The 26,404-nt window shown below is 41.6% G+C and overlaps 1 protein-coding gene across 4 annotated transcripts in view; it reads left to right on the top strand.

The window, feature by feature from the left end:
• Positions 1–9,110: 9,110 nt before the first annotated feature.
• Cdk12 (cyclin dependent kinase 12) overlaps positions 9,111–26,404 on the top strand; it is a 77,246-nt gene continuing 59,952 nt past the window's right edge. For 2 of the 4 annotated variants that reach the window (XM_028755176.1, XM_028755174.1), the window contains exons 1-3: positions 9,111–10,716; positions 17,015–17,890; positions 25,103–25,279. In XM_028755176.1, coding sequence (XP_028611009.1) covers positions 9,674–10,716; positions 17,015–17,890; positions 25,103–25,279 — 2,096 coding nt within the window. In that variant the 5' untranslated portion in view covers positions 9,111–9,673. The remainder of the gene's footprint in view (positions 10,717–17,014; positions 17,891–25,102; positions 25,280–26,404) is intronic. The other 2 variants (XM_028755177.1, XM_028755175.1) reach the window with 2 other exon arrangements.

Below are 26,404 nucleotides of genomic sequence, written 5' to 3'. Positions count from 1 at the left end.
GCGAGATTAATCGTGTTCCTGCGAGACAGAAGAAGAAGGCAGAGCACCAAAATCTCGCGGAAATTGGCTGCTTCGTCCTTCCCGCGGGATTTCTAACCGGCCTGTCTCCAGTTGGCTCAGCTTTCACACCTTTGCGTCTAAGCGTGTGTGCCCAGTGTTGACAACTCTTGGAAACTTTATGTTTGGATCTTGACAGATAAACAATTTGTAAATTAAAAGCGTTAGCTCTTTGGCCCGGCCGTGGTGGTGCAAGCCTTTAATCCCAGTAGGCAGGTGGACCTCTGAGTTCGAGGCCAGCCTGGTCTACAGAGTGAGTGCTGGGACAGCCAGGGCTACACAGGGAGACCCAGTTAGCTCTTTGAACGCCCGGAGAAGTGGCACATTCATATAACCCCAGTGAGGAAGGGAGGTCGCAAATGCATAGCCAGTTGGAGCTGCATAAGTGAAAACCCGTCCTTACGAAATAATCTCTCTACTGAAAGATGTCAATGAGTTTTAAGGTCAGGGATGTTTTGTCAAAGTAAGATTTGCCTGGCGGTGGTGTGCGATTTAACCTCAGCGCTCTGAAGGCAGAGGCAGGTGGATCTCTGTGAGTTCGAGGCCAGCCTGGTCTACAGAGTTTCTGGACAGCCAGGGCTACACAGAGAAACCCTGTCTTGAAAACAAAACAAAAGGTAAGATTTGTAAGATGACAAGACATGTAACTCACCAGTAGCATACATGCTTAGTATACCAGAAGTCGTGGGTTTAATGCCTAGAGAAAGTGGGAAGGTGAAATTTCCTGAAGAACCAGCGGCAGTTATGTTGAAGGAAGGAAGGAAGGAAGGAAGGAAGGAGGAAAGGAAGGAAGGAACAAAGGAAGGAAGGGAAGAAGGAAAAGAAAAGAAAAATGCTGGTGGTACCAGGGTAACGCAGTTTGCTGCTTACTTTGCATGCAGAAACTTGGGTTTATCCCGGCACAACATAAACCAAGTGTGGTGGGATTGTCCCTGTAATTCTACCTTAGAGAATTGAGGAAGATGAGGAGTTCAAGGTCATCCACAGATTCATAGCAAGTCAAAACCTGCCTGAGCTACAAGAGGGTTTTCAAAAACATTGGTAACAGACTGTCAAGTGAGTAAAGGCGTCTGCTACCAAGTGACCGGAATTGCATCCCTGGGACATACTTGATGAGCGGTGAGAACTTGCTCCTGACAGTTTTCCTCTGACAGCCACACTTGTGCCATAGCACAGAGACTCAAAATAAATAAGACAGAATTTTAAAATAAGTAGCCCTTGGCTACATAGAAATTTCAAGGCCAGCATGGACCCTACCTTAAAAAGGGGGGAAGCAGGGAGGGAGAAGTACAAGGTTGTTGGAGACATAGCCCACTGCTTAAAAGCCCTTGTTCTTGAAGAGAACCTGGGTCCAATTTCCAGCACCCACAAGGCAGCTTACAGTCACCCATAACTCCAGGTCTAGGGAATCCAACACCCACTTCTGACTTCTGTAGGCACAGCCTGGGTCCACAAACATACAGGCAGGCAAAATGTTCATACATATAAAATAAATTTTTAAAAATATCTTTAAAGGTAAAAGAAAGGGGGCTGGTGAGATGGCTCAGCGGTTAAGAGCACTGACTGCACTTCCAGAGGTCACGAGTTCAAATCCCAGCAACCACATGGTGGCTCACAACCATCTGCAATGATATCTGATGCCCTCTTGTGGGGTGTCTGAAGACAGGTACAGTGTACTTACATATAATAAATAAATAAATAGTTTTTAAAAAAAAGGTAGAAGAAAAGGATACTAGTGCTCTATCACATTTTTTAAATTTTTTAGTTTAGAAGTGTAGTGTGTGTGTGTGTGTGTGTGTGGTTTTACTGTTTATGTCTCCCCTTCTAGACTCAATCCTTAAGGCAAGCACTGTATCTTATGCAACTCTGTATTTCTGTGTCAGTGCCTAATACACAGTATGTCCTTTAAGAATGATTTCACACATGCAAAAAGATGATTTTGGAAAACAGTATCCTAGTTTAACATTGAGAGTGACTTGTACAGAAATCAACAGTCACATTGGTCTACGCTAAGTTTAATCATTTCTCATTTGTACAGCGGGTCAGGCACAACTTATAGTAAAAGAGTAAGCACAGAAACTATTAAAGTATTATGTAAAATTCTTAAAAAGAGGATGGCAGTACTTTGGGGTTTGTTGTTTGTCTTCTTGCTTTTGAGACAGGGCTCGTAAAATGTATTTATTCCAGTCAACACATCTGATTCTACTGTGTGTTACCATTCATTTTATTATAACAGCAGTGAAAACACCCACCTTAACTTCTTCTCTATAATATGAATCACCAAATGTCTTCAGACAATGTCTTTTTATTTTTTTATTTTTTTTAGTTTTCCGAGACAAGGTTTCTCTGTATAGCCCAGGCTGTCCTAGAACTCACTCTGTAGACCAGGCTGGCCTCGAACTCAGAAATCCCCCTGCCTCTGCCTCCCAAGTGCTGGGATTAAAGGTGTGTGCCACCACTGCCTGGCGAATTTCTGTAATTCTAAGATGTTCATAGCCTCTGGAAACAACCAGAATAACTGTTACAGTGATATCAGTGAGTGAAAGATCTTGATCTTGGTATAGTTCGTTCTTTCTTTTTCTTTTGAGACATGGTTTCTCTGTGTAGCCCTGGTTGTCCTGGAACTTGCTCTATAAACCAGGCTGGCCTCAAACTCAGAGATCCTCCTGCCTCTGCCTGGAGTGCTAGGATTAAAGGCTTGTGCCACTGGTGCCCAGTTTGTGTCATGTCCTTTTAATCCCAGCACTCTGGAGACAGGTAAGCAGATTTGTCACATAGAGGCCAGCATGTCTAAATACCAAGTTCTCTACCAACCAGATTCACGTAGAGAGAACTGGTCTAAAAAAAAAAGCCGGGCGGTGGTGACACATGCCTTTAATCCCAGCACTTGGGAGGCAGAGGCAGGCGGATTTCTGAGTTCGAGGCCAGCCTGGTCTACAGAGTGAGTTCCAGGACAGACAGGGCTACACAGAGAAACCCTGTCTCGAAAAAAAAAAAAAACAAAAACAAAAAAATTAAATGTATCTGAGTGCTCTATCTACATATATAACTGCATGCCAGAAGAGGGCATACCAATCCCATTACAGATGGTTGTGAGCCACCATTTGGTTGCTAATTGAACTCAGGACCTCTGAAGAGCAGTCAGTGCTCTTAACCACTCTCTTTCCAGCACTCCTGAGGCAGAGACAGAGAGATTAAAGGCCAGTCTGGTTTACAAAGTGAGTTCTGGGACAGCCAGTGCTACATAGTGAGTCCTTGTCTCCAACCAACCAACCAAGCAAATGCTATTCAAACATCCTCCAATGTCATCATAGCATGGTTCACAAAGCAGGACCAGCAGTATACATTTTGTAAGAAGAGATCTTTGTAAATACCTGGAAACATTCTTAATGTGCTTGTGTATTTGTGATGTGTATAGCAACACTACTGTGTAACCACACTTTCCGGGGAAAATGCAACACATACATCTTCTCGCCCCCAGATAGGTAGCTCACTACATGCTAGGACCAAAGTCCAACTTGGTGAACAAATGTGTGTTATTAGGGTTACTTACAGGAACAGAAATGATTCCAAGACAGCTGCATCACCAAGGCCCAATCCAGCATGGGTGACAGCTCACAAAAACTGGGAAGCTGAAGCCCACTGCACAGCCTGTAGGCATATCAACACGTTAGAGAGTGTCCTTTGCTGGAGCCTCAGTTGTCTAAACCTCTTCCAAGCAGCTAGGTTGATCTCTGTTTCTTCCAGCTCAGAGTCTTTGCAACTTATCACTCTTTAGGGTTTTCTTTGCATCTTGGCTTGTTTGAGAATGACTGTCACCACCTTGGCTTGTTTACTCCTGGGAAGTAGAGGCCTAGAGAATCTGGTCAGTTTCGGGGACTTCCTGAAGCTGTTTTGAGTTGTTTACTTTCATGCTTAAGGATATTCTCTACAGGATAGAAATATGTCTTGGGAGTAGTCCCCTCCCCCCATACCCAGGTTTTCTCCTTGTAGCCCTAGCTGTCCTGAGGTTCACTGAAGCTAGCCTCTAACTCACAGAGATCCTCCTGCCTCTCCTGCTTATGCTTAGTAGGACCCCTAAGGAAGTGAGAGAAGACTATTAGCTCTCTGTCATCATCAGAGAAGGTGACAGTGGCTTATGCAAAAAATCTTGTCTCAATCAGTGCTTTGCTGCTAAACATTTTTTAAGGTTACCTATTTATTATTATACCTTGGTTTTTTTTAAAGTTTTATAACTTTTTTTCTAATATCTGAGTCTGACTGGGTAACAAAGGAAATCTTTTTAGCAGCTGTCTTTGATCCTTTAAAAAGGACCTAGCAGAACTTGTTTAAAGTCTCCTTGAAGGGAATGCTCACTTGGGAGAACTATTCCCCCTCCTTGGGTGTTTTTTTTTTTTTTTTTGGCTTTTTGAGACAGGGTTTCTCTGTGTAGCACTGTCTGTCCTGGAACTCATTCTGTAGACCAGGCTGGCCTCCAACTCAGAAATCCGCCTGCCTCTGCCTGGGTCTCTTTATTTGAGCTCAAGCTTGGGCTCCCTCCCAACCCTGACACAGCAGGAAAGTGGAGCCCTGAGTCTAGTTTTAGGCAACCATTCATAGAGGCAAGGGGTGGGGGGTATCTAGCCTGGTACCCATCTGATTGGAGGGTCATTATGGCCTGTAACATAATGGCTGGTGCTGGGAGCCAAATGATAAACTTCTGCTTTCCTCCTGATTGGTGATTGTTAGGAAGTGAAGTGTCAGAGGCAGGCTTGTCATCTGGAGGTGCAGATTTGTTGGGGAATAATCTGTAAACTGGTGCTAGATGCAGGTTTTGTTGGTGGGTAACCTGGAAACTGGTGTTAGACACAGATCTTGGGAGGTAGCCTGGAAACTGGTGCTAGGTACTGGCCTGTTAGTTAACTTGCGTTCAGCCTTAGGTTAGGTTCTCTAAGATGGAATCTGAACCCAAAAGATTTGGTCTCTGCCAGTGTTTTGAGCTCTGGTGTCTGGGATTCTGGTGGGATCTCCAGAAATGTTGTGGGGTATTCACCAGAAAAGACTGCTCAGACATGGGTTTAAACAAATAGCAAGTATTTATTAGCTGGCCAGCAGCTACTCTGGGTGTTCAGGAACCCAGTGTAGCTCTGAGCCTTTCTCAGGGTGAGCTTTTAAGCACAAATACTGTATCCTAGATTGACATACTTGAGTTAACAAGAACTCTTATCCAGAAGCAGAACTACAGAAGCCACAAAGCTAGGTCAGTACTTTAAAGACTGTCCCAAAACTATAGACTTAGATGGATTAGGTCTTTGATTTTTTTTTTAAAGATTCATTTATTTTATGTATATGAGTACACTGTTGTTGTCTTCAGACACACTAGAAGAGGGCATCGGGTCCCATTACAGATGGTTGTGAGCCACCATATGGTTGCTGGGAACTGAACTCAGGCCCTCTGGCAGAGCAGTCAGTGCTCTTAACCGCTGAGCCATCTCTCCAGCCCAGGTCTTTGATTTTATTTTTGGCAGGTGATGCTGTCTGCCTGCTGAGTTTTATAGCTTGAATGGCATTTCCAACTCGTGAGTTGTTCTAAGGTCATCTGGGGCTCTGCTGGCCTCGAAATCTGCCTGCCTCTGCTTCCCAAGTGCTGGGTTTAAAGGCGTATGCCTCCACTGCCCGGCTGTCTGGGGCTCTGTTATACTAGCATATCAGCTATCCAGGTACATGTTGGGATAGTTGTCAGAGGTGCTAGATAGAATTTGGTGGAATGATAATTTGAGTTTCACATTGCTCTTTTTTTCTTTTTTTCGGCCAGGTCTCATATAGCCAGTGCTAGCTGTGAACTCTGAACCTGCCTTCATCTCCTAAGTGCTGGGAAACAGGAATATGCACCATATTCAGCTTGAATATTTTGAGCATAATAGTACATCCTAGATATTTCTTAACCTGAATAACATGAATCTAAGCTGGGCTTGGCAGCACATGCCTTTAATCTCAGAATTTGGGAGGCAGAGGCAGGTGGATCTCTTTCAGTTTGAGGCCATCTTGTTCAACAAGGTCTTCTGGTTTCCTGGCTTGCTTCTGGCCTCTTGGCTCTTGCGTCTTCTCTCTTCCTCTCATTTCCCTCCCGTCCTCTCATGGCCAGGTTCACGCTGGACTTTTTCAGATATCTCTACCTCTGCCTGGGCTCTCCCTTACAGCTAAAATAAAAACCTCAACCAATTAAGAGTCCAGAGAGAACGTGACAGCAGACTGACCCAGTCCATGTGAGGAGAAGGGCAAGGGAGAGGGATGAGGCAGAAGTCAGGAGAGTGGGACCAAGAGTGGGCAGCCATGAGGCAAAGAGATAAAAAGAACCGTGTCACCGAAATGGTATATTAAGGAGGCACAGCTGGGGAAAGGCAGTGCGGTTCAGGGGCTGGAGAGGTTGAGGATGGGTGCGGGGTGCAAAGTGCTGAGGAGCCAGACAATGACACAGGTAGGGACAGAAGAAGTCCCTTTCACAAGTTAAATAGGCACCTGAGTGAGTCATTTGTCCTGGGGTTTGAGACCTAACACTTTCTCATGGAAACTTCCTACACAAATGAACAGGAACATGTATACTAACTGTAGCTTTAAAAATATACAGTTTACAAAGCTTATAAATCTTAAAAAGTTTGAGGTCAGCTTGAGTAATATGGGACTTAGTCTAAAAATAACAAATTAGCTGTTATGGTGGCACAAACTAACACCAGCACTTGGGAGGTAGAGGCAGGGAAATCTCTGTAAATTCTAGGCTAGCCAAGGTCACAAAGACCAGTTCTCAAAAACAGAAACATTTAAAAGGCACACTAGGAAGAAAGATACATGTCACCGGAATAGAAAATTCTCAAGGTATACACAGAGTATGTTGCCTGGGTTAGTGGTACACACCTGTAATTTTAGCATGAGGGAAATGGAAGCAAGAATCAGGAGCCTTAAGACCACAGACTGTGACTGCTACCTACTGGGCTCCAGGCCAGAGTCGTTGTGATACTGTCTCATAATCAAAACAAAATAAGGCCCAGATGGGTCTTTAGTGTCAGCACTGGGGAGGCAGAGACAAGTGGATCTCTGAGTTCCTGTACCACCCCAGGGGCCTTAGGAACCCTTTAAACCTAAGGTGACTCACGCCGACTCACACCTGTAACTCGTTACTTTAGGAGGGTAGAAGTGGGCTCCCACAATGGCCAGCTTTAGCTTCTGTGTGAGCTTCAGGTCAGTCTGAGCTAGAAAGAGAGATGTTGACTCAAAATGTCACTCTACCACCAACAATCTAAACTATCAACTTCATGTATGTGTGCAAGTAGTTACTGTAACCTTAGTTAAATATACTCTGTATAAATCTGTCTTCTAATTTTTATGTTTACTTTTGTTGTGTGTGCTTGGATGTTTTGCCTAGATGCATTATCTGTGGGAGGATGTTGGATCCCAAGAGCTGGAGTTACAGACAGTTGTGAGCTGCTGGGAATTGAACCTGGGTCCTCTAGAAGGGCAACCAACCAGTGCTCTTAACCACTGAGCCTTCTCCATGGCCCTGAAAATTCCATTTCCTCAGGCCTGTTAAGTTCTAACTGTATAATCTAAATGGCAACTTTCTGACCTGCTCTAGGGGAATTTGTAGGCAAGGGACTGTCATCACAGAGCTCTGACAGCCTACCCTGGAGGTCCTGGAGACCAAGCAATGGAAGTACGCCTGGAATCACTGAGCTCAAAACTTTTTTGCAATGTAAAGCAATCTTTTTTTTTTTTTTTCATTTTATTTTCGAGAGCATGTTTAAATTCTCACAAAAACACTCTTCTCACTGGTTATTGTGAGAATTCAGGGAGTTTACAAATTTTGTCTTCAAATTTTTGACAGTACCACATGGCATCCTATGCCTATTAACTCCCGTGTTTTGATGCTTAGGCGACGTCCAGGCTAGCTGGAGATAAGAGAGTAGGTGAGATAAGAAAAGGAAAAAGAATGGGAAAAGAAAAATAAAATTTCGGACTTCAGACGTCTTAAAGTAGTAGAATTTTATCCATTTTTATCCAATTTTAAACCAAAATGTGGTATAATAGAAATACTTCCGAGAGAACTACACCGGGCACTTCCTGAAGGTAGTGCACACATGCTTAGACCCTTTTTCTGAGTCTCGTTGTCTTCTCTCTCTCTCTTTTTTTTTTTTTTTTTTTTAGAAACTGGACGTTTGTCATGGTAAAACATTCCAGCAATAGAGAAAAGGCTGAGGCATAGCTGCAACTGGGAGGCCAGCGCAGGTTACAAAGACCCTGCTGCAAAAGTCTGACTGCCCCCCAACCCCGCACTCTACGCTAACGTTTCTACTCCTAACTAGCTTCTCTGAACCTCGGATTCCTTGCCTGTGAAATCTCAATGAGGATAGAGGATAGTGTCCCGTGGGTGTGAGGGCAGAGAAAATGAATGCAAAATGTCTAAACTTAGTAAATTCCACTAGCAAGCTTTGTTTAAGCACTCAGACTTGAAACAGGGCGGCGGTGGTGCATACCCCACGCCTTTAATCCCAGCACTCAGGAGGCAGAGGCAGGCGGATCTCTGAGTTCGAGGCCAGCCTGGTCCACAAAGTTCCAGGACGGCCTATACAGAGAAACCCTGTCTCAGAAACCCAAAACCAACCAACCAAAAACCCCAATATTCAGACTTGCGGGGTAATGTCCCCAGTGGTCACCTGTCCTTTGATTTTAAAAATTCTGTAAATCAAAAGGCTTCTTACAAGCTGTGCTAAGACCCGTCGCCACCGGAACCTGGGACTATTTACTCAAAGAATTACCAGTTAGGTTTAAATTTTAAAGGTAGTCTCCGCAACTTCCGTTTCTAGCAAGATCCCCAAAGGGGAGTTGGATACTTATCGCGAGAGTCTAACGGGACGCGTTTGCGGCTTGGGTCCTGTTCTCGCGTTTTCTGAGGAAGTAATGGGCCCGAGGTGAAAAGGGAAGCGCGAAGTATCGCGGGAGTCTAGTGGAGTCTCGCGATACTTCTGGAGCTCGCCCCTCCCCCTCCCCCCAAGTGCCGTTTCGGTTTAATCTAGTGTGTGACTGAGTCTGTGTGAGGGAGCGAAATGTGTATGTGAGGTCTTGGGGTGAGGCGGAGGGTAGAAAAGGGGCTCCCTCAGGGACGAGGGACAAAAGGGGAGGTGAGGCAACCTAGGCCACGGAGGCCTGGCGACAGGAAGCCGCCCCGAGCCGGGCTACCGGGTAGGGAAAGGGCCCGCGCAGTCCTCCCGGGGCTCCAGAGCCGGAGTCGGCCCCACAGGCTCGGGCGGACGGCTTCCTACTTCCTTGACCGCCCGGGCTCGCGGGCCTGAAGACTGGCTCGGCGGGGCTGGGCGGCCGTGAGGGGCAGACCCGAGCAGCTCCCGGTGTCTCGCTACTCCAGTGCTGAGGAACTCTTCATTTCTTCCCTCTCTCCTTCACCCCCCACCTCATGTAGGAGGGTGCTGCGGAGGCGAGAGGGAGGAGGAGCCTGGCCTACGGTCCCTTCTCTCCCCACCCCCTTTTAGGGGCTCTTCGGTGGGCGTGGAGTTGGGGCTGGGGGGAGGGTGGGGCTTTTTGGAGTGCCGGGGAACTTTTTCCCCTTCTTCAGGCCCGGGGAAAGGGAATGCCCAATTCAGAGAGACATGGGGGCAAGAAGGACGGGAGTGGAGGAGCTTCTGGAACTTCGCAGCCGTCATCGGGAGGTGGCAGCTCCAACAGCAGGGAGCGTCACCGCTTGGTGTCGAAGCACAAGCGGCATAAGTCCAAGCACTCCAAAGACATGGGGTTGGTAACCCCCGAAGCGGCATCTCTGGGTACAATAATCAAACCATTGGTGGAGTATGATGACATCAGCTCCGATTCAGACACCTTCTCAGATGACATGGCCTTCAAATCAGACAGGAGGGAGAACGATGAACGCCGTGGAACGGATCGGAGCGACCGCCTGCACAGACACCGTCACCACCAGCACCGGCGGTCCCGAGACTTGTTAAAAACTAAACAGACCGAAAAAGAAAAAAACCAGGACGTCTCCAAATCTGGATCTATGAAGGACCGGATATCAGGTAGTTCAAAACGTTCAGTTGAGGGAAATGATGATTACGGGAAGGCACAAATATCCAAAAGCAGCAGCAAGGAATCCAGGTCGTCCAAAATGCACAAGGAGAAGACCCGGAAAGAACGAGAGCTAAAGTCTGGACACAAGGACCGGAGTAAAAGTCATCGGAAAAGGGAAACACCCAAAAGTTACAAAACGGTGGATAGCCCTAAACGGAGATCCAGGAGTCCCCATAGGAAATGGTCTGACAGTTCCAAGCAAGATGACAGCCCTTCTGGAGCTTCTTATGGCCAAGATTACGATCTTAGCCCCCCAAGGTCTCATACTTCTAGCAATTATGACTCCTACAAGAAGAGTCCTGGAAGTACCTCAAGAAGGCAGTCAATCAGCCCACCTTACAAAGAGCCTTCTGCTTACCAGTCCAGCACTCGGTCACCCAGTCCCTACAGCCGACGCCAGAGGTCTGTGAGTCCCTATAGCCGGAGACGGTCCTCCAGCTATGAAAGGAGTGGCTCTTACAGCGGGAGATCACCTAGCCCCTATGGCCGAAGGCGATCTAGCAGCCCTTTCTTGAGCAAGAGGTCTCTGAGTCGGAGTCCAATCCCCAGGTGAGCTGTTGTCTGTCCTTCCTAAGGTAGGGTGGGTTGGGAGCAATTGACAACTAGTCTTTAACATTTTGTTAAAGCTTGCAGTGTTCATCTTTGACTAGTCATTTAGGTAAGTCTGGCTTTCCACTCACCCAGTTGAGAAGTAAACATTCCAAGTGCCTCCATCTACTCAAGCAAGGTAGGTAGATACTTTTCAATAATGGAGAACTTTCAGTTGTGAGAACTTGCTTCTGTCTAAGGAAGTGCATAGTCTCTAGAACTTGTTTAGCTATTTGTTGCTTTGTCTTAAAATTTTGTAAGTCATATTGGTACCAGTGCTTAAACCTTATTGGCACTCACAAAGAGAATTAAGATGCTACAAATTTTCATTTCTACTATTTGCATAAGTTTTTTTTTTTTTTTCCCCTCGAGACAGGGTGTCTCTGTATAGCCCTCCCTATCCTGGAACTCACTCTGTAGACCAGGCTGGCCTGGAACTCAGAAGTCCGCTTGCCTCTGCCTCCCAAGTGCTGGGATCAAAGGCATGCACCATCACTGCCTGGCTGCATAAGTTATCCTAAACAAATTTGTCTACCATGTTCCCAAGGTTATAGTTATCACTATTTTAACTTACTTCTGAAAAGTCCTGCCTTGTAACTGTGTAGTGAAAATTGAGCTAATGAGAGTACTTTCCTTTTGATAGACTCTAGCAAAAAGTGGTTGAGTTTTTTTGTTTGGAGCACCACTGTTGACCACTTACTTAGTGTTTCAACACTAGTAATTTTCAAAATTTTCCTTGAAATATTTGCTAATAGTGCCTTTGGCTTGTTATTTTTGTAAGAAAGATGTGTTAATTTGAAATTATCTATGAAAAAATTGTGTTCTTGTCTCATGTAGACCCATCTCCACAAAAACAAAATGGGAGCTGTATATTATCTGAGTGGAATCTTAATATTTCTTTGTGACCTTTGGCAAATGATTTAATTTGTTCATACCAAGCCGAGCAGTGGTGGCGCACGCCTTTAATCCCAGCACTTGGGAGGCAGAGGCAGGCGGATTTCTGAGTTCAAGGCCAGCCTGGTCTGCAGAGTTCCAGGACAGCTAGGGCTATACAGAGAAACCCTGTCTCGAAAAACCAAAAAAAAAAAAAAACAAAATAATTTGTTCATACCAGAGTTTCTTCATGTGGAAAATAGGAATAAAAACTACCTCCTTCAAGGCTGTTGTGAAAATAAGTAAATAATGAAGCATGGTACTGTGCCTTATACATACTGTGACTCAGTACATTTTATAAGTGAATACCACTGGCAGAGAAATTAACTCATGCATATGTTTTATAAGTCAGTGTATATTTATTTCACTGGCTTAAACTTACAACTAAAGTGGATTTGCTTAAGTTTGCTATAGTGCTTAAGTTTTCTTAAGTGTTTTCTCATTCTAGTGTTAAAAAAATTAATAGATTTGATTATATAAACATGCATGTATCTAACACCTAAATTCTGTACTTTGTTTCATTTTGTTTAAGTCCACTAGTTCATCTTTTGTTTAGATTCATCTCAAAGTTGTAGCAATCAGTATACCTTTGTAAACATTTAGCATGTATACCATTTCTTAGAGATAAGATTTATGCATAGTGGAATGCATAAGTCATAAATATACCATTTATAATGTTGCATAGTTTTAAAGGGAATCTAAAAAGTATTCTCAGAATTTTATTTGTGTTTTTTTAGGCAGGGTTTTACACTGTAACCTAGGATAACCTGAAATTTAATATTTAGACTGTACTGGCTTCAAACTGGCCTGAAATTTCTAGTAATCCTGCCTTAACCTCTTAACTGTTGGGATTACAGACATGAGCTATCATATTAAGCAGAATATTTGCTTTCTTAAGAGTGTGAACATTAAGGCTATTTGAAAAAATTTTACTGTTGAGTATAGAAATATAAAAGGCTAAAACAGGATTTTAAGTGAGACCTTTTGTTTTGAAAGATTCCTTTTAGATTTTTAGAGAAAATAACAGATATTAACTTGTCTAAGTGAGTTGAGAAAGTTGTGTTTCTTAATTGAGATTAATGTAGTAATGGCAGATAAAAGCCTACGAGGAAATGGAGACAATATGATAGTGGGGCTGCAAATATAAACTTAAAATATTACTGGGGATATATGAACACTTTTTTGTTAGCTTGATTAGAGCATTATTTGTTTGAATATTGCATATTTTTAATTATTGGAATTCTCAACAGTAACAGAAAAACTTGAGAGTGTAGAATCTGAGCATAAGCCCAATGTAAGAAAAGCTGTGGCAAGTGGATTTTTTTTTTTTTTTTTTTTTTTTTTAAAGACAGGGTTTCTCTGTGTAGCCCTGGCTGTCCTGGAACTCACTCTGTAGACCAGGCTGGCCTCGAACTCAGAAATCCACCTGCCTCTGCCTCCCAAGTGCTGGGATTAAAGGCATTCACCACGACCTGACAAAATTTATTTTTGAGGCAAGATCTCCCTAATAGAAGGGGCTAGCTTAGAATTCCCCCCCCCCCAAGATAGTTTTTCACTGTGTAGCTTTGGCTATTCTGTCCTGGAACTCCACTCTGTAGACTAAGCAGGCCTTGAACTCAAAGAGATTTAACCTGGCTCTGTCCAGTGCTGGAATTAAATAAAAATACTTCCTAACCTAGGCCCAGTAGTACTTTTTTTTTTTTTTTAAGACATGGTGTCATTGTAGAGCTCTGGCTAGCTTGAAATTCACTATGTAGACCAGTTGGGTTCAAATGCCTATCTTTTCCCAAGTGCTGCAGTTAAAGGCATAGACCATCAAGCCTGATTCTAGACATAGTTTTAGTGGTTTGGATTGTTGGTTTTCCTCATACTAATTCTTTTTTTTTTCCAGAGCTGAGGACGGAACCCAGGGCCTTGCACTTGCTTGACAAGCGCTCTACCACTGAGCTAAATCCCCAATCCCCCCATACTGATTCTTAAGCAGGGCTATAATAAAAGAGAGAGAGAGAGAGAGACAGACAGACAGACAGACACACACACACAGACTTTAGAATAGTATATTCTGTAGATTCCCAGATTTTATTTCACAGTCGTTCCTCATAAAAATTTTATTTGTGGGACTGAAAAAAATGGCTTAGCAGTTAACACCGACTGTAGGCAGGCACAGTTTGATGCTAACCTCGTCTGCATATCAAACTTAAGGCCGGTCTAGCTACATAGTAAGATCCTACTTTAAAAACAAAACAAACAAGTTTACTTGTATGTGCAGTTATTTCTTGTCTTACCTGTATTAAAAAGTTGATTGGAAATCATTTTTGTATTAAAGGAATTGAGTAAGACCTTTAGTATCAGCACTCAGTAGACTAAGACAAGATGATCATGAGTATTAAGCTAGCTTAATCTCTGTAACAGGGTCTTGTCTCAGAACACTAAAAGGTAAAACTATGAACTGTCAGGGCTGATAATATTGTCAGTCAGGGGTGATGAGTAGTAAGTAGTCTGTTCCCTTAGCAAATGGAAAGTTTGGTCCTTAGTGCCCAAAACTACAAGATACCAAAAACTCTTACAGGCTTTAAAATTTTTGTTTTAATATAAATATAATACAAATTTTCTCTGTATGCGTATAAATTCTAAATTCTGTATATTGGGCACTCATTTACTATAGATACAACTTTATTATAAGCTGAGGCTGTAAGGAGGACTCTAGTTAGAAAGGTAGAAGTTGGGCTGAAAGGTTGGCTCAGTGGTTAGGGGCACTGGTGGTTTTCCTAGAAGATTTTCCAGCACCCATACAGTGGCTCATAAACATCTCTAAATCCAGTCCCAGGGATTCCAGTGCCCTTTTCTGACCTCTGAATACTGGGCACAGGCATGGTGCACTTCCATAAATCCATAATACAAAGCACTCCCGCACATAAAATAATAAATCTTAGAAGACTGAATAAAAAAACATTATTGAAGTATATTCTTGATATTTTCATATTATCAAATATTTATAAAACAAAGTTTCTCAAGCATTATGAATATAGCTACATTCTGATGTGGGGAAATATGCCATCTTTCTTTAATTAAATAAGTAGTGGGCAAGCTGGTCAATGATGGGGAATACCTTTGATCCCAGCACTCTTTGAGTTAAAAAAAAAAAAGCCAGCCTGGATATAGACGGAGTTCCAGGACAGTTAGGACTACATAGAGACCCTGTCTGGAGAAACAACAAAAACAAAACAAAACAAAACAAATAATGAGTGGACACTTTTTGGTACTTTTTTGGTTTTGTTTATTTTTAATTTTTTCTTTTGTCAAGATAAAGTTTATGTAGCCTTGGATTCCTAGAGCTCTCTCCATAGGCCAGGCTGGTCTAGAATTTACCGGGATCAACCTGCCAAGTGCCCAGATGAAAAGCGCACCACCACCATCCAGCTTATTTTTATTTATTTATTTACTTTTTAATTGTGATGATTGTGCCTCTGTCTCTTTATGGCTGTGATTACCAGTGATGCTGCTACCATGCTGGCCCTGTTGTTTTTTGTTTAGTCTTTTTTCTTTCTTTTACACTGGGTCTTACTATATAGCTTAGGCAGGCTTGGAACTTCCTTTGTAGAGCAAACTGTCTAGAATTCACAAAGATCCTAAAGGCACAACACCCAGATGGGTGGTTCTTCTTCTTCTTCTTCTTCTTTTTTTTGTATTATTATTTTAAATTATGTGTTTGTGTGCATATATGTACGTGAATGCAGATGCCTGTGAAGGCCAGGGCCTCCAGATTGCCAAGTCTGGAGTTATAGGTGGCTGTGCCCAGTGTGAGTGCTGGGAGCTAAACTTGGCTCCTCTGCTAATGTTCAACCACTGAAGCATCTCTTCAGTTCCTGAAGTTTTTTTTTTTGTTGTTGTTGTTCTTTGTTTTGTTTTTGAACAAGGTCTAAATATGACCCAAGTTGACAGAAACTCACTCACTGTGGCTCACACTGGCTTCTCAGTCTCAGTAATTCTCTAAATGTAATTTAGAGAATTTGTAATTTGGTTTCCTAAATGCTAGGATTACAAATAGGAGCCACCAAGCCATAGCCAAGCCAAGTGAATATTTAGTTTTACTAGGTTCTAATATATATTTGATATTGTACATGCAGTTATTTGTTGTCTTACCTGTACTAAAAAACTGATTGGAAATCAGTTTTGTGTTAAAGGAGATTTAGAGTTTGTTTTGTTTTTAGATATAATCTCATATAGCCAAAGCTGACTTTGAGTTTGGCATATAGCAGAGGACTTTGGTTACTTTTTTGATACTTAAGTTTTATGTGTATGATTATTTGCCTGCATATATGTGTTTTACCACATGCATGCCTGGTGCTCAAGGAGACAAGAAGTGGCTGTTGGATGGTTTCAGCCACCAAGTAGGTACTGGGAAGTGCTTTTAACCACTGAACCTTCTTCTCTAGTCCCAACTTTGAACCTCCTTTTGTCTTTTTTGTTTTTGTTTTTGTTTTTTTAAGATTTATTTATTTTATGTGTGTTGGTTTTTTGCCTGTTTATATTTTTGTATAAAGATGTTGGATCCCCTGGAACTGGAGTTACATACAGGGAGCTACCATGTGGGTGCTAGGAATTGAACTTGACTCCTTTGGAAGAGCAGTTAGCACTCTTAACCACTGAGCCATCTCTCCAGCTCCCCTTTCCTCCCATTTTTTAGAGAGGGGGTGGTTCTGTCTTTTCTGGGACAGGTCTCACTAGATAGTTCCAGCTGTCCTAGAACTCACTCTGTATACTAGGCTGGCCTTGAACTCAGATCCATCTGCTTCTGTCTCCCCAGGGCTGTGATTAAAGCCCTGACTTGTTTTTGTTTGTTTGTTTGTTTTTATTCTGTATATATGGGTGGTTTGCCTATATATCTGTATACCATGTACTTGCAGTGTCTGGGGAAGCCCAAAGTGGGGGTTAGATATACCCAGAACTGGAGTAACAGACAATTAATTAGACACTGTGTGAGGTTTGGGTTTAGAACCTCAGTCCTCTGGAAGAGTAGCCACTGTTCTTAATCATTGAGCCAGCCCCTCCAGACGCCATTCCTCCCCCACATTTTCTTTTCTTTTTTTTTTTTTAACTTTTGAGACAGTAGACTAAAATGTCTTTGAACTTAGAGATTCTAATGACTGCCTTTGAAGTGCTGGCATAAAGGAGTATGCCCTCATACTTCTCTTTAATCAACTTTTAGAATTGATAACTCAGGATGCGATTAAATTTATAGTTCTAGACCCTGTTTTTATGGCCTATTATCCTCTTTATTACTCTGTGTATTGTGTGTTTTAAACTGCCTTTCTTCTTTTTCCAGTAGGAAATCCATGAAGTCCAGAAGTAGAAGTCCTGCATATTCAAGACACTCATCTTCTCATGGTAAAAAGAAGCGATCCGGGTCACGCAGTCGTCATTCCAGTATCTCACCTGTCAGGCTTCCATTGAATTCCAGCCTGGGAGCTGAACTCAGTAGAAAAAAGAAGGAAAGAGCAGCTGCAGCAGCAGCAGCAAAAATGGATGGAAAAGAATCCAAGGGTTCACCTATAATTTTGCCTAAAAAAGAGAAACTTGAGGTGAAGGAATCAGGGTTAGAGTCTAAAAAGTTACCCAAAGGTATAAAGTCAGAAAAATCTACCCCAGATACTGAACTGGTAAATGTAGCACATTCAAACATAGAGGTAAAAAATTGTTTAGATACAGGGAAAGTAAAGTTGGATGAGAACTTGCAGAAGCATCCTGTTAAGGATTTGAAAGCACAGGGAACAAAGGACGCTAAACCTGTAGCACTGAAGGAGGTGATTGTTACTTCAAAGGAGACAGAGACATCAGAAAAGGAGACCCTTCCACCTCTCCCCACAATTACTTCTCCACCCCCTTTACCATCTACTACCCCTCCACCTCAGACACCCCCTTTACCACCTTTGCCTCCACTACCGGCTATTCCACTGCAGCCACCTCTGCCTCCTCCCCAACCACCATTTAGTCAAGTTCCTGTTTCAAGTACTTCAGCTTTACCCTCTTCTCCTCACCCAAGGACATCTACTCTATCCTCTCAGACAAATTCTCAGCCCCCTGTACAGGTTTCTATGAAGACTCAAGTATCAGTAACAGCTGCTATTCCACACCTGAAAACTTCAACATTGCCTCCTCTGCCCCTCCCTCCCCTATTACCTGGAGATGATGACATGGATAGGTAAGTTTCATAATGGGGTGGAAAAAGTCAGTTTTCTGATTTATATTTAAAGTTTCTGAACCTATTAGATTATCTTTTAATTATTTTATAATTAGGAATTGCTTTTTGTTTTTTAGTAGAAAAGTCCATTCTTGTATTGCTTGAGAATAGAGAGTTAGAACTTTGTATTCTCTTTCATTTTTAAAAATTACATGTTTGTTTACTCTTGAGTGTGTATACTGTGTCTTAGTGCAAGGCCAGAGGAAAATTTGGGGGGAATCAATTTTCTTCTGTCCTGTAGATTTCAGGTATCAGTCATCGGGCTTGGTGGCAAGTGCCATTAGTTGCTGAATTATTTTGATAGCTACCTTTTGGGGTTAGGGGCAGGGATATCATCTTCTTACACTCACTGTATAGTCTCAGGTATCCTTAAACTTAAAGTAATCCTGCCTCAGTATCCTTAGTGCTGGGATTATAGACATGCATCATCATGCCTGACAAGAATTAAAATTTAAAACTTGATAAATCTTTTTCATATAAATTTACTTTAATTTTTAGGGTTTTTCGGGGGTTGGGGCTGGTGTTTCAGAAACAAGGCTTCATTGTGTAGCCCTGGCAGTCCTGGAACTTACCCTGTAGACCACACTGGCTTTAAACTCACAGGATCTGCCTACTTGTCCTTCCTGTGTACTGGAATTAAAGACGTGCACCACCACTGCCCAACCTAGATATATTTTGTGTATTCGTGCATGTGTGACTTTTGCCTGTACATATATGTGTGTATAACGTGGTCAGAGGATGGTGATAAATCCTATGGAATAAGAATATGGATGGTTCTGAGCTACCATGTGGGTGCTGGGAACTGCACTTAAGTCTCTAGAAGATTAATAAGTGCTCTTAATTATTGAGTCATCTCTCCAGTCCCAACTGTACTATATTTGAATATTTAATTTTCATATATGTGTATGTGTGTGAACCTGCATGAATATATGTGTCCCACATGGATGTAGAAGCTAGTGTAAACCAAAGGTTATTAGATTCCCTGAAATTGGAGTTAGAAATGTTTGTGTGCTGCCATGTGAATGCAGGTCCTCTAGAAGCACAGTAAGCACTCTTTTTTTGTTTGTTTGTTTTTGTTTTTGGAGACAGGGTTTCTCTGTGTAGCCCTGGCTGTCCTGGAACTCACTCTGTAGACCAGGCTGGCCTCGAACTCAGAAATCCACCTGCCACTGCCTCCCAAGTGCTGGGACTAAAGGCGTGTGCCACCACTGCCTGGCTATAGTAAACACTCTTAAACCTCTGAGCCATCACTCTAGGCCCAAGTGTATTGTTTTTATTTGTGTGTGTGCTCACATGTGTGCATTGGAGCCTAGAGGATACCCTCATACCTTAGTTCTTACATAATCACATCTTTATTTTAATTTTTTAAGTTTATGCTATGGATATGTATGTATGTGTGTGTGAACACGTGTTCTATGTGATACTTGTGGAAGTCAGCCATTTTGTGGAGTTGTTTCTTGCCTTTGTTCTTTGCATAGGTTCCAAATGGAACTCAGGTCAGTAGAGTTTCATGTCAAGCATCTTTACTGACTTAGCCATATTAGCTCTGTTTTCTTTTCCTAATATTTTAATATTTATAGAGGATTTATTATAGAGTGATAAAATTTTAAAAAATTATTTATTCTGCCAGGCAGTGGTGACACATACCTTTAATCCCAGCACTTCAGAAGCAGAGGCAGGTGGACCTCTGAGTTCGAGGCCAGTCTGGTCTACAAATCCAAGTTCCAGGGCAGCCAAAGCTATACAGAGAGACCCTGTCTCAAAATTTCCCCTCCTCAACCCCCCCCAAAAAAAACTCTTATCCTATAATTTAGAAAAAAAAGCAGTATAAGTCATCTTTGCAAATTAAACTATAACTCAGAATGAAGATAGAAAGAGCTTAAATCTAATGGGTCTCTGAGTATTGGTTACTGAAATGATCATGAAACATGAATCTCATAAACGACATTATGAAACATTTTTAATCTGTTGGCCATACTAGCTGTACAAGACCTCCAAACATATATACTTTAGCCAGTGGCTGGTATAGAAGTGTGGTCTTAACTGTTTTTTCTGTTGAGATCTTGCCCTTTTATTTTCTAGGGGATGAATTGTACTTCCTGTCAAAAACTTTATTGCAAATAAGAAAATAAGTTCTGTTTATCTTAAATTGAAAATCAATTTTCAAAGTTTACTTTCTAGGATACCTCAAATTTGAGTGATGATGTGTTGTGTGAGTGTAGGTGTGCAATTGGAGGCCTAAAGTCAACCTTAAGTGTTATCCAAGAGTCATCCATCTTGTTTTTGTTTTGTTTTAATTTGTAAATATATTTTATCTAGCTGAGTGTAGGCCTATAATCCCAACACTTAGGAGACAGAGACAGGTAGATCTCTTGTGGAGGCCAGCTTGGTCTACATAGTGAGTTCTAGGACAGCCATGTCTACATAGGGAATTGCCTTTTTTTTTTTTTTTTAAAGATAACCGGACAGTGGTAGTGGCACATTCCTTTAATCCAGCGTTTGGGAGACAGAGGCAAGTGGATCTCTGAGGATTTGAGGCTAGCTTGGTCTACAGAGTGAGTTTCAGGATAGCCAGGATGACACAGATAAGCCCTATCTTGGGGGGTGGGGGGAGGAGGAACAACCAACCATCGAAAGTTTTTTTTATCTCTATTGTAAGTGTTTTGCCTGCATATTTGTGCACCAGAAGGTGGCAAATCCCTTCGAATGGGTGGTTGTAAGTGGGTCGTAGGAATCGAACTATGGTACGCAGGAAGAGCAATAAGAGATTTTAACAACTTAGCCGTTTTTCAAGCCCTTTGAATTTTTCTGTTTCTATCCCTCTGGAGCTGAGGTTATAAGCCTGTGCCACCAAACCCATTTTTTAATATAGGTGTTACAGATCAAACTTAAGTCCTTGCTTGGGCAGCAAACATATTACTGACTAAACTATTTCTCCAGTCCTGTTTATTCTTTTTAGTTCTTAAGATCTATATTCTTTCAGACTACCTTCTGTGCTTCTTAGAAATGCTCTCGTGTAATAGTGGACAGGAAAGGGTAGGGAGTGGGGAGAATGCTTTACTTCTGAGGTAAGGTATTTCTTTATTTTCTAGACTGTTCTTGAACTCCTGGCCTTGAGACATCTTCCTTCTTTAGCTATCCATGTGCTAGGACTACAGTTATTCATCACCAAGGCTAGTTCTCTTGTTTTCATTAAGTATTTATATATTTTGTTTTTTTGTTTTTTTTTTTTGTTTTTTTTTTTTTTTTTTTGGAGACAGAGTCTCATTATATAGCCCTTGACTAGCCTAGAATTCATCAATCTACCTAGCTCTACCTCCAGAATGCTGGGGTCCATCTGCTTCTAACTTCATAGTTCTAGGATTAAAAGTGGGGGCCACTATGCCCAACCCAGTGTTATTAGTTTAAGTATTTGACAATTGGTTATTTTTTTATAAATTATTAAAAGTAGGAAATGGAAATGAAGATTTTTGTCTTTTCTTGAGACTGAGGGAAGAAGGGGATCAGTATCTGTATCTTATTGGCCAGCCAGACTAGGCAGTTTGATGAGATTTGGTTTACTGTCTCAAAAAATAAAATTTGAGAGCACCAGAGAAAGGCCTTTGATTACCTCTGGCTTCCTCACTTCCTCATACACACACGCACATAAAACTTATACACATGTATAGAAGCCTACAGTAGCAAGTACATATACAACACACATAACAATACAAGAGAGGATAGAGACACACACACCTTGACTGAGACCTTTAAAGTGGACTTAGTGGCCACTTGTCATGCCAGCACTCAGGATGCTGATATAGAGGGATTGCTTAGTGTTGGAGGGCTGGCCTAGACTCCCAAATGCTGGGATTATATCCCCTTTTAATATTGGTTATTAGACTAAATGAATAGTTAAAATTGCTCAAGGAATTAGGAATTTCATTTGGAGATCCACTTGTTTCTGCCTCTTGTGTGCTTTGATTAAAGGCATGTGCTAACAAGTCAGGTGACAAATGCTTACGTTTGTACCTACATGTTAATTTAAATTTGATTAACAAGTTTCAAAATTGTAAAATTGGGGTAGGAGTCAACTGTTTCTTATACACCAACTTAAAGCAGCCTAAATACCACATGGGAAGCCTTAAAAAAGTATGAATGAGAAACCAGAAGCACTAGATAAGGACAAATTGTATATATACATCAGTATTTCCTGGTAATTATTTTGGCATATAAATATCTTTCATTATGTCAGGCCCCTTCCCTATTTGGCATATTAAGTGCCTTACAGTAAGAGGTATAATGTTTGTTAAACATTGGATTTTTATGAGTCCTCATATTTTTTTGTTTTGTTTTGTGTTTTCGGGTTTTTTTGGTTTTTTTAAGACAGGGTTTCTCTGTGTAGCCCTGTCCTGGAACTCACTCTATAGACCAGGCTGGCCTCAAACTCAGAAATCCGCCTGCCTCTGCCTCCCAAGTACTGGAATTAAAGGCGTGCGCCACCACCGCCCGGCCCTCATTATATTTTTAAGGTTTTTAATATGTTAAAATTTTTTGAAGCAAAATTTTGACCTCCTCAGGTTAGTGTGGCCTCAATTGATGATTGTCCTGCTCAAGACTCATTCCTTCTTAAAACTTCCATAGAATAGAAGCTCCTGTAGCATGCCACCAACCCCCAAGACTGTCTCCATGTAGTCCTGCCAGTCCTAGAACTTGCTAGGTAATATAGACTGGCCTTAAACTCACAGAGATCCTCCTGCCTCTGCCTCTGGAATGTTGAGATTAAAAGCATGTGCCATCATACCTGGCAGCATGTACATTTTTCAATGGTAATAAACTATATTTGAAGCCATGAAGTAATAAATCTTTGAGGAAAAAAAACTAAGTGTAAAAACAATAGACTTAAGTGATAGTCGTGAGACAGTTCAGTTACTTTGTTTTCTTCTCTAGTAAACAGAACTAAGAGGTCTCTGTCTCTTTTTTTTTTTTTTTTTTTTTGTAATTCAAGACAGGTTTTCCACTTAGGCCCCCGACTTCCTCAGGTACCAGGCATGCATATAGTACACAGACATACATGTAGGCAGAACACTTACATTAAAAAAAAATTGGGGGGGGGTGCTGGAGAAATCGATTGGCAGAGTTGCTGCTCTTGCAGCACCCATGTCTAGTGGATCACAACCTGTAATTCCAGTTCCAGGGAATCTGACATTACACCTAGTTGAGCATCTACTGTCACTTGCATATACACACACAAAAACACAGAATTTAAAAATAAGTATATTTTTCAATTTTAGATTTATCAGGCTTTATAGCACATATTTGTAATACAGTACACAGGAGGCTAAGGTAGGAAGATTGGTGTGAGTTCCAGGCCGGCCAGGAGTACATAGTGAGACGTCTAAAAAAAGCAAAATGGCTGGGCGGTGGTGGCGCACACCTTTAATCCCAGCACTTGGGAGGCAGAGGCAGGCGGATTTCTGAGTTCGAGAGTTCGAGGCTAGCCTGGTCTACAGAGTGAGTTCCAGGACAGCTAGGGCTACACAGAGAAACCCTGTCTCGAAAAACCAAACCAAAAAAAAAAAAAAAAAGCAAAATGACCCAAAATTTGACTAGTTTTCAGATTTCTAGAAAGCTTTCTTTTTTTTTCCCCCCATACTAACTACAATTTGCTGGTTGTATGAGTCCTCCTATTAGAGCCTTAATAAGTATGAAATTGCTGCTTGAATTTTTTTTTTACCATTTTAGTTTCCAAGTTTTTATTTTGTGTGGTCATAGATCATTGTAGTCTGTCCCCCAAACAACTAAAGTACATTTTTCAGGAGTTTTAATTTCAAACTTAGCTGTAAAACACTTTGATCTAGTATTTCCTTTTTTTTTTTTTTTTTTGTTTTTTTTCGAGACAGGGTTTCTCTGTGTAGTCCTGGCTGTCCTGGAACTCACTCTGTAGACCAGGCTGGCCTCGAACTCAGAAATCCGCCTGCCTCTGCCTCCCAAGCGCTGGGATTAAAGGCGTGCGCCACCACTGCCTGGTGATCTAGTATTTCCTTTTCCTAAGTTTTATCTAAGTCTTTTAAGTAGTTTTAGTTACTTCTTTCATTTAAATCTTTTATTATTAAGTAAGTTTCATGAATTGTATGAGCTTCAATCCTACGTTATAACTTTTAGAACTTCCTTTGTACATTTTATTTTATCTGAAATTGGAATGTTAGTGGTTCCATTAAAGAGAGTTTTGACTTGTTTTAATTTTTTGATTTTTGAAACAGGATCACATGTAGTTACTGGCCTTAAAACTTTCTGTGTAGTTGTGGTCTCTTTTAATACCTGATCCTCCTGCCTATACTTGCCAAGTTCGTACCTTTCCTACCCCTTCCTCATCAGGTATTGGGTATTTAACCCAGGATCTAGGACCTGCTAGGCAAGAATTTTACCACAATGTGCTGGAGAGGTGGCTCAGTGGTTTAGAGCATTAGCTGCTCCTCTGTAGGACCTGAGTTCTGTTCTCAGCACCCACATAGCAGTTTACACCCATCTGTTATCTGATGCTCTCTTCTAGCCTCTACAGTCACCATTGCATGCATGCATATTAAGTTTAAATTAAAAGTATAACCCAAATACTATTATTAAATATAAGCACACTCAAGTTCTAATTTCTTGTAGAGTTTTTTTTTTTTTTTAAGATTTATTCATATGAATGCTTACCTTGCATGTACACCTGACAGTAGAGGGTTTGAAGATCCCATTATATTGTGAGCCACCATGTGGTTGCTGGAATTGAACTCATGACCTTTGGAAGAGCAGCCAGTGCTCTTAACTGCTGAGTCATATCTCCAGCTCCTAAGTTTTATCTGTTTAGTCTTTTTTGTTTTTAAAGATTTATTGTTATTTTATGGATATTAGTGTTTTGCCTACATTTATGTCTGTGTAACATATGTATGCCTGATGCCCACAAAAGTCAAAAGAAGGCAGTGGGATTCCTGTGGACTGGAGTTACAGACAATTGTGAGCTGTTATGTGGGTGATGGGAATTAAACCTTAGTCTTCTGAAAGAAACACCACTGCTCTTAACCACTGAACCATCTCCGTAGCTCCCATAAGTAAGATTTTAGTAATCTTTTAATAGGCATTATAATTTTCTTTGAAATCTTTATTTGCATAGTCTCTGAATGATTTTTTTTTTTATTCTCTCATCTCTAGTCCAAAAGAAATGCTTCCTTCAAAGCCTGCAAAGAAAGAGAAGGAGCAGAGGACTCGCCATTTACTCACAGACTTGCCTCTTCCTCCTGAGCTACCAGGCGGAGAGCCATCTCCCCCAGATTCTCCAGAGCCAAAGGCAATTACACCACCTCAACAACCATATAAAAAGAGACCAAAGTAAGTTTTACAGGATGTGAAAATTTTTATATTTTATGAACATAGGTGCCTTCATGTATGACTGTGCTGTATATGCATGTCTTATGTCCCAGGAGACCAAAAGAGGGTGCTGAATCCCCTGGGACTGCAGTTGTAAGCCACCATGTAGGTGCTGGAGATTGATTCCTGGTTCATGACTCTTACCTGCTGAGGTTTCTCACAAGCACATTAGGGATCGTTCTCTCAGTTTTGTTTTGTTTTTTAAGATTTATTTATTTTATGTATACAAGTAGTCCGCATGTACACAACAGATGGTTGTACAATCTGCATGTACACAACAGATGGTTGTGAGCTACCATGTGGTTGCTGAGAATTGAACTCAGGACCTCTGGAAGATAAGCTGGTGCTCTTAAATACTGAGCCATCTCTCCAGCCCCTAGGGATCTCTTTAATTTAAAATTATTCTCTTCTGTTTTATATCTAAAATTTATATATCTTCCATAACTCATAGAAGTGAGAGCCAGCCGGGCGGTGGTGGCGCACGCCTTTAATCCCAGCACTTGGGAGGCAGAAACAGGCGGATTTCTGAGTTCGAGGCCAGCCTGGTCTACAGAGTGAGTTCCAGGACAGCCAGAGATACACAGAGAAACCCTGTCTCAAAAGAAAACAAAACCAACCAATCAACCAACCAAACAAACAAACAAAAGAAGTGAGAGCCAATAAATACATATTTTCTTTCAATTTTATGGGAAAAATTTCTTGGCAGGATACCTGTCTTATTTACAGTTTTGTTTCTGTGAATAGATACCATGGCCAAAGCAATTCTTATGAAAGAAATCATTTAATTCCCCAATTAGATGGGGAATTGCTTACAGTTTCAGAGATTTAGTTCATTCCCACAGCAGGAAGTATGACAATATGCAAGCAAACACTGGAGCAAGAGCTGAAAACTGCATTCTGATCTATGGTTAGTAGGAGCAACTACTGGCCTGGCTTGGGCTTTTGAAACCTCAAAACCCCTCCAGTGACATAATTAGTTCAACAAGGCTATACCTCCTAGTCCTATCAAAGTGATGACTAAGCACTCAAATATATGAGCCCAATATAGATAACATCTTTTCTTGTTGAGAAAGGGTCTTAACTCTG

This window comes from Grammomys surdaster, unplaced genomic scaffold, assembly GCF_004785775.1.
Source record: "Grammomys surdaster isolate TR1022 unplaced genomic scaffold, NIH_TR_1.0 126048, whole genome shotgun sequence".
Taxonomy (NCBI): Eukaryota; Metazoa; Chordata; class Mammalia; order Rodentia; family Muridae; genus Grammomys; species Grammomys surdaster.
Note: the sequence above shows the minus strand (reverse complement) of the source record. Positions and strands in the feature narration are given on the sequence as shown.